The sequence below is a fragment of the Anthonomus grandis genome, chromosome 12 (genome assembly GCF_022605725.1).
Source record: "Anthonomus grandis grandis chromosome 12, icAntGran1.3, whole genome shotgun sequence".
Taxonomy (NCBI): Eukaryota; Metazoa; Arthropoda; class Insecta; order Coleoptera; family Curculionidae; genus Anthonomus; species Anthonomus grandis.
In genome coordinates, this window is record NC_065557.1 from 15,767,857 (window position 1) to 15,781,800 (window position 13,944).

Below are 13,944 nucleotides of genomic sequence, written 5' to 3' on the forward strand. Positions count from 1 at the left end.
GAATACTGATTAATCTAAAATCTCCGACCTTAACCCTGTAAGAACAACCAATAAGTATATAATAACTCTGGCTTTTAATAAATTAAAAAATAAGAAACCTGACTTAACTTGAATTTTGATATTTATTTTAAAATATAACTAGTATTTTGGAATGATTCTATTCTTACAGTTTTAAAACTGCGAGTGCATGTAAAGATGTTGACATACATAATATCATTATTCTCATGTCTGGATTATATAGTGACCGCCTAAAGTTCCTCATAAATTAGATGAAAATTAGAGACATGATTTTTTGAGACAACGTTCGGACCCGTCGATTTTCATTTTTAATTGCGCATTATTTCACATAAATTTTTGTATACAGGGTGGAAAAAAAAAATATATGAATTCATCGCTCATTTTTTTAAATGGAATGCTATATTTTTTATTGCATTTATGAAATATAGGCGAAATTCCAAGCAAGTTTTGTATTACACACATTATCTCAAAACTCAACTGTTTCCGAAATATTTACATTTAACCAACAAGGAAGCAAGTAAGTACGTCTATTTACATATTAAGATAAAATTGAGGATAAAATGTTATAAACTGTAAAAACCCTTATCAAGTGTTCAAACTGATCCCCATTTACTTCTTGGCAGAAAGCAAGACGGTTTACAAACTCATGTAAAACACTATCAATTATTTCGGGTGATATACGTCTAATTTATATCTAATTCTATTTTTCAAATTTTCTACGTTGTTCGGCTTCTCAATATAAACTATACTTTTCAGATACCCCCATAAAAAATAGTCGCAGGAATTTAGGTCTGGTGACCTGGCCGGCCACTCTTTTGGCCCTCTTCGTCCTATCCATTTTCCTGGAAACACTGTATCCAAGTACTTACGGACATCCCGAAAGAAATGTGGCGCTGCGCCGCCTTGCTGAAACCATAAATTATTTGTCGGGACAGCAGGGTCTTGTTCGTCTGGGTATAGGGCAACCAAAGCAGGGATAAGATCTTCTTGAAGAAAATTCAAATAGCGTTGTCCTGTTAAGTTTTCTTCGAAAAAGTATAACCCTATTACTTTATTTTCCACGACACCAGCCCAAACATTATTAGATTTACGGTACTGTGTATGAGCCTCAGTTGCCCAGTGTGGATTTGATACTGACCAGTACCGACAATTTTGCCGATTTACGACACCGTTTAAACAAAAAGTTGCTTCATCCGAAAACAAAACTCGTAGCACAAACTGACGGTTATTATTGCAAATGTTCATCATTTGCTCGCAAAATTGGTTTCTTCGATCAGGATCGTCCTCATTTAATTCGTGTATTAGTCTAATTTTATAAGGGTGGTATTCATTTGCTTTTAAGATGCGTCTTACTGACGTTCCAACTATATTATTATCACATGACCTGAATATATGAATTTGTGCTCTATTCTACTAACTGTTGACTGAGAAATAAGATGGTTTGGGTATTTGGCATTAAACAGTTCACTTACTTCTTTTTGCGTGAACAGCGATCCCCGTACCCTAGCATCATCAAAATTTAAATTCGTTGGGTTTCCGTTAAATTAGCCATAATTTATTGTGATAAAAACTATTAATTTTCGAACTGACAGTGACATTCGAAAATGGAGATTCTTTACAAGTGCAACCATGGAAATAGAAACAATTGGCATGTATACAAAAATTTATGTGAAATAATGCGCAATTTAAAATATAAATCAACGGGTCCTAGCGTTTTCTCAAAAAATCATGTCTCTAATTTTTATCGAATTTATGCGGAACTTTAGGCGGCCACTGTATATGTAAATAAAAACTGTACATCTGATCATGAAACACACTTTAAAGAACACTGTCTCAGTCTTTTTAGTACCGCAGTATCAATAAAAGAAAAATAAAAGATTATTTACAAAAATTTGTCTCATTTCAAAACGTTGCATCAGTCTGAGTTAGTGATGGTTTAATAAGAGTTAACAAATTTCTTCTTATGAATGTAATGTATGAACTTCATATACGCTTAGGATTACTATTAAATTTAATTTTTTTCTCACACATTTTAATAACTATGACAGTGTATACAGATGAATATTTATCACGATTTTGAAGAGAATTTTAAGTAACATCAGTATAATAACGAAAAAGTGAGTTATCTTAAAAACTGTACTGTTGCTTCTACTTACTTAGGAGCAAGTACATTAAACCGTTCTTATGGTTCCAATCTTGAGTATAAAGTATTTTACTTCAATAATGTCTGGTTCCTATCTTCATCCCTTAGACTATACAGTCAACATATGGGTCCATTTGTTTTACTCCACCTCTTTTTTCCAATTCTTTACAATTTTCAGGAAAATAATTTAATCAACTACCAAGGATCAAAAATACAAATTCTTTAAAATGAAATAAAAGTTCTGTTATTTATCAGTTTTTTCTTTTTGGTGTATTAATATTTCCCAATAGCTTTGTTGACAACAGTGACTTTATGCTGATGTGCTTTATGGTTCCATCTTTTACCGATTTCTCTTCTATACATAATTTTTCAAGAAAATCGTTTAGAACTTGCTAAGGAAAAAATGGTGAGGTTTCTAAAGAAAACACAAAATTTAAGCCAATCACAATGGCGTCCCAATAATGGTGAGGTAGCTAATTAAGTTTTAACTGTTTCGATCACAAAATATTGCTGGCTAAGCTAGTACTTCATGGTTCTCTATTTTTTATTTAATTGGCTCTTTTAATATTTATTGTTCCTTTTGGCTTTCATTAAATATCTAATACAGAAATGATGAAGAAGAATATTGATAAAAAAATCTATTAAGGAAATATTAAAAATTCAAGTAATTTATCACCCAGAAGGTGAAGTGCAAAAGGATGAAATACAAATGCATCACTTTGTCATTCCTTGTGCATGCTTTCTTATATTTCATTATAAACTGATCCTATCTTCTTTCGTTTTTTTGCTTTATCGAGATTTTCTTATTTCTTCTCGTAAACTTAATATGCGTTTGTCTGTCTCCTTTATCCTTTTGTTTGCTTCACTGTATTTTTTACTGGATTCTTTTCTATCTTCCTTAACAGTAGTTTCATTAGTTTGTTCTTCTTTTTCTTTTATTTTCTCTTCTCAAAATGTTGATAAAAAGTATTTACTTCTTTATAAAAATTTTCTATTGTATGGCTAAATGAAAAGAAAGCAAATACAATACAATACATTCGTTCCAGCCGTTTAGACCGTTTAAAATCCGACAATTAATCCCTTTTCATTCAACACAAAGCGACAGCTTGCAATTGTCAAGAAATTAAGCAAACCCCTCGAAAATAAACGATTTCAACGAATCAATAATCTGCAAATAATTCCAGAAACATCTTAATCCGTTTTACGGGAATTTCATTTAGGGTTTTAGATTCGAGCCGAAGATTTTCTTGCCGCGTAATATTTGTACAAATTCGAATTGGAAAGTAATAAAGATGTTCTTAGAGACTAATCCTCCAATCCTAAACGATTTAATCTTAAAGTTAGATTTTGCAATTTTCCAAGTTCATTAGTTTCCCAACTTAATGGAAAAGTTTGAGAACAGAAGGCGTATAATCTTTCTCAAGGAGGTTCTACTTAAGTACGGCACAAGTTAAAATAAATATTTCAGAATATGAGTTTAGTAATTTAAGGAATTTGTTAATTTCCTAAATTTATCAAGTACCCAAAGAACAAACAAATTAATAGCCTGTCTCAATGGTTATGGCGATAATATTATTGAAAATATTAATAGATAGGGAATTTTTATGATGATAAGTAGTGAAAAAGTTGATGATTATAAAAAAGAAATATTTTAGTAATATGACATTTAAACTGAAAAATTGTTTAATTCCTCATGTCTCAATATCAAAAAACCTTTACTGAAAACGATGGAATTAACACAATTTAGAAAAACTTATAATGAAAAATAAAACATTCTCCGGATAACTAAAAGGTTTAAAAATTTATTAAAAAAAAGTTTTTGCCAACGTTATTTGTCGTGAATGTCAAGATAAGGGGTGGAGAATACAAATATGGATGAACAGTCAAATCAATTTATGAGTTTATACTCCGATTCTTCTTCCGATTCAAGCATGATGAATAAAGTCTTAAAGAAAAAGCAAATCTGCCTCTATAATATTTACCATGTAAGAATTTAAGCCTAATGAATAAACCAAAAAAAAAGCAGATAGAGAAATAAAGAATTCTTTAAAGAAAAAAGCTTAAAAAAAAGTATAATACTTTCCGAGCTAGATCAGTAGGAATATAGTCAAATTATAGTAGAGGGAATCCTGAGGATGTGAGGAGCATTCAGGATTAGAAAACATTGAAATATACATTTGTTCTATGAAACCATAATTAATTAGTATTTACCATTAAATAATTATATATTCCAATTTTATATTATTCCTTATTATATTATATATTATTTATTGCTGAGCAATGAGTTGTTTTGATAACAATAAAATTAATAATTAGCTGGAACCTAATTAACATCAATTACTAGTGCTACAGTTAATCTGAAACTTTTTTTTGGCAAAAATAGGCAAAATCTTAATACTTTTTCTAAAAGTTAGTGTTCTTTATAAAAAACCCAAAACCGAAAAGTTGCGATCCCTTCCACCGTTCTTTTTTGGAATACTAAAAATTTTTTTGTAAGTGATTTTTGCAAAAAACCGTGGGTTTTATGAAAAATGTCCGAAAGAAAAAATTTTTAATAAAAAATTGCCTAGAATTTTTAGTTCAAGATCTTTTGTATCAAATCAAATGCGCAGAATATAAAGTCATCTAAATTTACTTCTTTTCTAATATAATTTTTTTTTTCTGTTTTAAACATTTTCAACGTGAAAAAAGCCAAACAAAAATGATGCATTGCATGCATTTTTTTCAAAATCTCTTTATCAAGATACAGCGGGTTTATTTTCCAAAAATGGCATTATATCAATATGAATGGCACGTAATAACTTACTGGAGCTGTTTCACCTCATTTAACGTTCCTGGAGCAGGATTTGAATTTACCAAAAAATTGTGTTATTTCCCCCTGCATGGACCATTTTTGGTTTACTCAAAAAATGTTTGGATTCTATTTCTTACGAAAACATTAATTTAAATAAAAATTTCTAAGTCAATAAAGATTTAAAATTTTGTCTACAATTACTCCCCGTATTTGTCGCTATAAATCAATAATTACACAAGATAGAGGCCGCCAAAAATACTACAAGTTTATTTGAAATTTTATTGTAGCGCAAAGATTTTTTGGAATTGTTTTTGACAAATATTTAATTTCCATATTTAATAAAGTGCAGATTAGTTACTTTTACTTTTTGGTAAAAATGTATTACATTACGTACTTACCTGTAACTGAATATTCCTTTAAGCGGGGTTAAGGGTTCAGAAGGATGAATTTAAGAAGCGAATGCTAAATAATGCATTAGAAATTTTGTTGCACATCAAACGAATTATTAATAGCGATTAGTTCTTGTTTACATACTTCAAAATCCTACGATTGAAGTGCCGGATTTCAAGACGTCCTGAGTCCTGGGTAAAGTAAATGACGCTTAGTACGTTATGGAATCCGGCTTTTTAATTCTTGGAGCGGTGGATTATTAAAAAATTTATAGCATAAAGTCATCAGTTATGAATAATCATCGAATTATTATTATTATACAATAGTTTCTGAAAGCAAAGTGCGATACGTTTGTCAAAAAGTAATAATGCCAGACCAAAAGTCACATATTTATAACATGATTATAATGAATGTAAATGTGTAGACTAGTTTGACGTCGTAGGCAAAATCTGAGTTTTGAAAACTCTCTTATGAAGGTGAATTGAACGGCATTGGGTGGTTCCAGATAATACAAAATTAATAAAACAAGTTGTAGAACTTCGTCTGTATATCTCTTGCGGGTATTTCCCGGGTATGTGAAAAATTTCTCTCTTAACACCTTTGGCTAAAATTATAATCCAACTAATTTCAGCGACCTTAGACCAATTTCAATTATCCCGGTCATCGCTAAAGTTTTGGAAAAGTTTATACAGCCGCAAATTTATGACTTTCTCACCTCCAATAATATTATTCCGCATAAGCAATCTGGGTTTAGAAAACAACATAGCACGACATCTGTCTTACTAAACGTTACCCAAGAGATAATTTCTGCAATGGATAAAGGTGACTCCACAGCACTTATAATGCTTGATATTTCCAAAGCATTTGACACCTTGGATCATCATTTGCTTTTGCCAAAATTGGCTTATTATGGCTTTGATAATGTTTCCCAAATGTTTTTTAAATCCTACTTATCCAACAGAAGGCAAATGGTGGTCTTGGAAGATCAGACTTTTTCAAATATCAAATATATAACATCTGGAGTATCTCTGTTTTGGGACCTCTCTTATTTCTGATTTGTTTAAAGTTGTAAAATACTGCCAGATCCAGGGGTTCGCGGATGATATGCAAATTTATCATTCTTTTAAAGCTGAATCTGTATTGGAGGCATCAAATAAAATAAACGACCATCTTTCTAAAATTTCCTTCTTTTCTTCTCAAATTTTTCCTCTCTAATTTAAAACTCAATCCTTCAAAGTGTTGTGTTATGTGCTTTACTTCTAAGACCAAAAAAAGAATAGCATTGGACGGTTTAAAGCTTTTTGTGGGAGGTAATCAGCTAAGTATGGTTAAATATGCAAAAAACCTTGAATTGCTTTTGGATGATGAATTGCGCTTTAAGTTACACGTTTCTAATGTTATTAAAAAGTCATACTATTCTTTAAAGCCATTGTATGCAAACAGAAATATAATTAATTTTAAGGTAAGGAAAAAACTATGTGAGTCTTTAGTATTACCTATTATGAATTACTGCAATATTGTTTATTTTCCATGTTTAGACAAAATCACTGCGTACTGTTTGCAAAAGCTGCAAAATCAATGCTGCAGATTTACTTATGGACTGAGAAAGTATGATAGAGTCTCTGCAAGGCTATGTGAACTTAGTTGGCTGCGCGTGGAAAATCTATTCTCTATGCAATTGGCGGTTTTTGTGCATAGACTGCTAGCGTCGTCTACTCCTCCCTACCTCCGCAAAAAAACTTACTTTTCGGAAAAATTTACATGAAGCAAATCTGAGATTTATAAATAAGTGGTCAATTTCTAGATATAGAACAGCCTTCTTTCGTCATAGTTTTCTGTATAATGGCTAAATAATGGTGGCAATTTACAATGACCTTGTTCCGAATCCTATAAAAGAAATGTCAGTAGCGGGTTTCAAGAAAAAACTAAAGCTGCATTTTTAACAAAACAGAATAGCTAAATTGTCAGTAGGTATTTCTTATTTTATAATTTTCTGATTTTTATGGACCAATGGGTGTATATTTGTTTATTTTTATATTAATATTAGTGTTACCATTACAAATGTTAATTTTTTCTTTCTGTTGTGCTATCTAAAATAATTTTGCTTACTTTTTTTAAATAGGTTAAGTAGATTAGCCTTTGGCTAGACTTCGCCTATGTACACTATTGAAGAAAAGTACAAATAAAGCCATTATTTATTTAAAAAAAATACTACATTACAATAAAACATCAAAATATATTTTTGGTGATTTTTGCGCCCTCTATCTTGTGTGTTATTGCATGTACATTGGCTTACACGACTAGTAAGGAGGGGAAATTGATACAAAATTTTTTGGGAAATTACAACTTCGGAAATTTTGAGCGTAATAGAACAGCCCCAGTAAATTATTACGCGCCTTTCATATTAATATAATGCGATTTTTGGAAAATAAACGCGCTATGTTGAAAAAAATGCATACATTATTTTTGTAGGTTTTTTTGAGTTCTATACGTTAAAAGTGTTAAAAACTGTGAAAAAAAATATTTCAGGACAAAATTTTGGAAAAAGCAATGTTAGGTGACTTTTGCGCCCTCTACCTTCTGCGCATTTTATTTCACAGAAAAGATCCTAAAATTAAAATTGTAGGCAATTTAGTTATAAACTTTTTTATTTCAGACACTTTTCCCTAAAACCTAGGGTTTTTGCAAAAATTCGATTACAAAAAATCTTTGAGTTTTCCGAAAAAGTACGGAGGAAGAGATATCAACTTTTTGTTTTTGGGCTTTTTATAAAGAACACAAATTTTGGTAAAGTATCAAGATTTCGTCTATTTTTGCCTAAATTGATACTTCAGAAGATAGACTGACTGTACTATACGAGAAAGATCAATAGAAATAAGTATTTTTACAATATTATTAATGTATTATTGTTTTTATTGACTACTGGCTAGAAAGAGATAACTAATATTTTGATATGGTTTAATTTTGTTACTTATGTATTTCTTCGACCATTTGAAAAATGAAATTTGTACTAAAACGCATGTTCGTGGCTTATAAAAAAAGATGTTGATGGATATTTGCTGGGTAGATAAGAAGTATACTATATAGAATTATAAAACTGTTTTTTAATATGTACATATTTGCAACGTGGCACCAACACATAATATTTCTGAAAGCAGGAAAAATAAAAACCTTGCTACTGACACCCCATTTCTATCCTGTGGAGACCCTTAAGAAACACTTTGGTAAAAACGAAAGGGTGCTTGCCTCCCTCTTTCCAGGCTAATATTAATTCTAAGCACTGATTGATAAATCCTGTTTCGTGATTTTAAAAAAAATATATTTGAGATATATCAAGATTTATTGGCTGAGTTGGGAACAATGGAAAATAATTGATGTTGGATTGCTAGTACTAATTACTACCATTAGTTGCTTTACTATAGTTGATGTTTATTAAAGGCCTTGAACAAATATGTATTGTTGATTTTCGTTTTCTATTCTGATTTTTCGATCTGAGAATATCAATTTCGTTTGATCAAATTTTAATAAAAAAGCTGCTATTTGATTGCCTGATGTTACGATTCATTGTAAAATAATTATTGGTTTTTGTTAAAATAATTATACTTTTGTTAGTTAAAAACGTTACCTTATTCTTGGATCAAATCTGAGATCTCCGGTGGATTCCGATCTTCCTCCTAATAAACAAACCAATGAAGATGGTTCTGCTACTACTTCTATATCGAGAAGTTGATCTGGCAGCCAATATTCCCTGTTTTCCATATTAAGAACAACCTAAGTAAAATAAAAATAATGAATAGTCTTTTTCTGAATTGCCCTAAAGCTTACCTCTTTATTAAAAAGTTTTACGTCAAAACTGATTACATCACTTATTGGTTCTCCTTGTGGCGTCACATAATATACAAGAAGTTGGCTGACAGGAGCCATTACAGCTTGCACCATAAAACTGCAATAAAAAATATTTTTAGTTATTTCCTTTCATATATAAACTAATCGTTTTCCAATAATGAAATCCTACCAAGAAAACTATTCTCTCAGAAGAGAGATTAGAGAGGGATTATTTCGCCTTAAACATTAAAGTGTGTTTTAATCTTGTTCGGTAAAACCTCCTATACTGGATTAAATTGATTACTTACGTAGCGTCGGCCGGCTCTTTGAGTAGATACTTATTGGTAATCGAAAACTTAGATAACATTGAGTTAGTTTAAGTCTTTTTTTAATTACTTTTTATCATGCTTTTTTTGGAATATCATATCGGAGTAAATAGACAATAAAGGATTAATAAAAAAGCTGATTTAACCGTTTTATTATAAAATACACATAGATTCAAAAGTTTTGTATCACCTTGTTTTCTTACAAAGAAATTCATTAGCATTACAAATTTTTTGTGGGCTTATTTGTTTATCTTTCGTATCTCTAAGGTCCATTCTTGGTTGATTTCAATTATTAAGGTCAAGACAGTTTAATTTTACCAGTTCACGTAAAAAGATGCCTCGGCAAGTGAGACTGACCGTGCAAGAATAGTGGCTTTACTTGAAGAAGGCCATTCTCAAAGATTCGTGCTAATAGAGTTCGGATTTGGCATAATGATGTGTCTCGCACTTGGAATCTCTTTATGATAGACCGAGAAGCGAGAAAAGGCGTTACTAATCAACAATATAACCGTTATATTCACTTTACCATGTGAAGAAACCAAGAAAATAACTATGGCAATACCAGCATTCCAGTATGTGGGAGTTCTAGTATCGGTCTCTATATTGCGGATGCAAATACTGACAATAAGCTGAAAGAGAGAAAAATCGCTGATCATTAAGAGTATTCCGACTACAACCTAAGCATCATGTTCGACGATTATAGTGGGCACAGGAGCACATAGATTTATCTGCAAGTTTTTTTATAATAAAACAAGAATTTATTTGGTGCAGAATAGTCATCAGATATGGGTATAGAGGGAGCCAATAAGAGCTGCCCAGCATGCTCATGCACACCCGTACCATTTTGCAAGAGGAAGAGCTATATTCTGGGCTGGTGTCATGTTTAATTATCGCACAGAATTTATATTCAAGGCACAATAATTGGTGGCCGAAGGAGATTCTAGATAACTAAAGCCGTTGGTGAAGCTTTTTTTATGGCTAATAACGCCCGACTTTACCATAACAGAGTTGTAAATGAGTATCTGGAATTAGAAGGCATCAATCGTTTGGAGTGGCCCGCACTCTCGCCAGATATGAATTCTATAGAACATGCTCCTCTTAGGAATATACATGAGCTTGGTCATGCTGCTCGGGAAAAATAACACAATTTTCCTCAACAGCATCTTCAATCTCATAGGCACTATGGGTAGCCGTTTTCAAGCTTGCACAAATGCGAGAGGTGGAAGGTGAAGTTTCCAATACATTTATTGAGAAAAACACAAGTTTTTAATTTATATTAAAAAATTACCCAATATTAAAAAAAATATTAGGATCTAATAACGTTTTTTTTACAAATTAAATTTAATTCTCTACTTTTATAATCTATTTTTTCCGATTAAATAAAATTTTCGGAACTTTAGGGTAATCCAAAACTTTTAAATGCGTAATGACTTATGTAACAAATGTGCAAAAATATTGTTATTTTGTGAATACTACAATTTGCATGAATAAAAAAGAGGATATTATACACAAGTAATATAGTAAATGTGTTCGACTAATGAATAAAACAATAAAAAAAACAATAATTAAAAATAATACTAATTTAGTTTATGCAAAGTGTGTACATTTTTAAAAAGTTCATTCCATTTGTTCACAATACGAGGAACACATAATTATTTAAAATTCCTGGTCAATGCAACAATGTTATGGAATAATCTCTCAATAAATATTAGAAGTATGTCAATAAAAAATCAAGCAAAATATATAGAGATACGGTTTTTGCTAAAATCACAATAAAACGCAAAAGTTTAAAATAGATAAATTTTTTTGAAGTTTTTTGATATATACACTTAAGAACCTCTCAATGTTCCCGGAGGCCTTCTCGGATGTCGCGAATCAGTTCTTTCCCTGGGATAATACTGCCACCAATTTCGATCTCTTGCGCACTATATATGTAACTTTTAATTTTGCTTTTCTATATACAATTTTTTTACTAGATATTTTTTAGCCTTTCGTTTTGTCTTTTTTTTTTCGTTTTTAGGTTTACTAAATGCTAAGTAGTAGTAGTGGGGGTGTATCACTTCTGGCATATTTTAATTAGAATTATTTTTTTATCGGCAAATAAATAATAATATATACAGGGTGTCCGGAAAAAGGAGGCCAATCCGCCGGCCACATATAAGGTAGACCAAAATATTGCGACTTTCGTTACGTCATTTTTTAAATGGGCGCTCGGTATTAAATATACAGGGCGTCAAAATGAAAAATATAGAATCGTTTTTTTTTTAAATAAGTCGAGTGTTTCATAAGATATTAATCTAAAATTTGGTATGAGGGGGTTTTTTGGAATGAGAAATTGTCTGACCGCGGATTTGCTATACCTTGGAGATGACGCCACCTGCGGTATATTGCATGTGTTAAAAATACCAACATTTCTTTGTACCCCTGTATAATAAAGTTCTAGTAAAAAATTCTAATTATTCAATATTTTCTTTTAAAAAAAGTATTCTTAGTAAATGTCGGCCTGATAATCCGTTTATTAGATATCTTAATTTTAAAATCTAGATACTTGTTTCTAAACAAATTGGCTGCCCTCGGGATCCAGTAACTTTTTACGTACTGTCAAAGTAATAAATATAAGACTTCTGATGCTCATTACAAGCTTCTCAATTACTCCTAAAATAAATCTACGTTTTTTAATTACACATTTGTATTTGGTGTGTTTTCTTACAACTTACAAAATCATAATGGCTCATAGACCAAAAAATGTACCCTTTTCCGTAGTGGCGAATATGTTTTTAATGTTTGGCAAGTTTTAAATATTATTGTAAACGGTAAATACCTCTTAATTCTTAACTAGGAAAATGTGACTCTAATGCTAGTTGTAGCGTCTAGCGGCTAAGACGCTATACCCAGACATTCCCAAACCATTTTTTCCCAGACATTTTTTCTGTAAAATGTATAGGGAAGCCAATAATTGACCTCCTTAAAATTTACATGGGATTTCCTATGTTTCGCTCGGCGACGCACCACCCGGTATATAAAAATATAGGTATTTTGAATTTGAATTTGCATAATAAAATTAAAACATGACAAGACCTATTATAAGTATTGACTTCTGCTATTCCCGATTTATACTTTTATATATAAATATGTCATATATAATATTTAAATATATAAATACGTCATATCCATTTAGATTATGCTCACTCTAAATCTTCCAACAAAATAACTGCAGATTTCAGTTATACATTTTCCTCATTATTTTTTAAATCTTTTTCTGACGTATATTATTTGCATATTAACACTGGTACTGCATATATTAATAATAACTGAGCCTTAAAACAAATATAGCAAATAGCACATTATGGAAAAAATGCCAACAATATTTCTGGTAATAAAGTCCTGTAAAAATACGTAGTTTGCAGTTAAAATATCATTTATGTATGAGCGGATTTACGCGGCAGGTTTATTTAACAATAAAAGCTGAAATATGCTGTCCTGAAGATTTCTCTTAAGGTACTTTTTAATTGGAGTCTTATTAGGTAAAGTCTTTAAAAAAAGAGTTCTGCAATATGAATTAAGTTTTTCATCAAGAAGAACTCTCAAAAGCTTTACATAACTATTTATAGAAAATTTAGTTGTAGATTTCATAATGAAATACTCAGACTCACTAACACTGCAATAAAATAGAATAATCTGCAAACAAGATTAATTTATACACATCTGTTTAATTAGTGAAATGACATTCTCACATATTAGCAACAGCAAAGGTTCTTATATAGACTTTTGGGATACACAATAAAAAGTATATTGCACTCTTTCATACAAGGAGCGCACAAATAATATACTATAATTATGAAAGTTAAGCATCGGTCAAATGATATTCAATCGGTGGCGCTTTATTACATCAAAGTATAAGTAACTTTTAATATTTAATTTCTCTACAAATTTCTTTGCAATTAATAATAGTCTGCCTTAAGGTAAGATTTGGTTATTTTCGATGAATATCGATAGACATAAAGTCTCTTAAAAGTCTCCTTACCTTTTAAGTTTAGTGCAAAGTTTACCCGCATGCATGTTATTTTTTTAAACTTATCATATATATTTATATCTGTATCGAGGTCTAACATAAAATCTTTGTCCTCTAACTTTACCTAGTTATGAAATCTAAAGAGATTTTCATCAGTAATAATTAGTCTGGAAGTTATCCTTGCCTCCTTATTATTATACGTTTCAGATTTAAAGCTGTAGATTGCCATATTAGGAAATACATTGTCAAGATAAGCATTGCCTTGTGTAGATATTAATAGTTAGGGTAAGGCTGTAAGAAAGAAATAGGTCAATGTTAAATTTAAAAATTGTAAAAATTACCATTTAACAATCTATAAAATTTAAGATGAAAAATGCTCATGGAACTGATTGATACTTATACTATCACACAGCGGATCTTCTCTGAAAGGTAAGAC

General features: G+C 30.7%; 1 protein-coding gene across 2 annotated transcripts in view; it reads right to left on the minus strand.

Moving 5' to 3' along the window:
* The window catches only part of LOC126742764 (C3 and PZP-like alpha-2-macroglobulin domain-containing protein 8), a 334,454-nt gene that overhangs the window by 68,859 nt on the left and 251,651 nt on the right, over positions 1-13,944 (minus strand). For both annotated transcript variants that reach the window (XM_050449553.1, XM_050449554.1), the window contains exons 10-11: positions 9,171-9,288; positions 8,971-9,116 (exon numbers count right to left, since the gene is read on the minus strand). In XM_050449553.1, the coding sequence (XP_050305510.1) occupies positions 8,971-9,116; positions 9,171-9,288 (264 nt within the window). The remainder of the gene's footprint in view (positions 1-8,970; positions 9,117-9,170; positions 9,289-13,944) is intronic.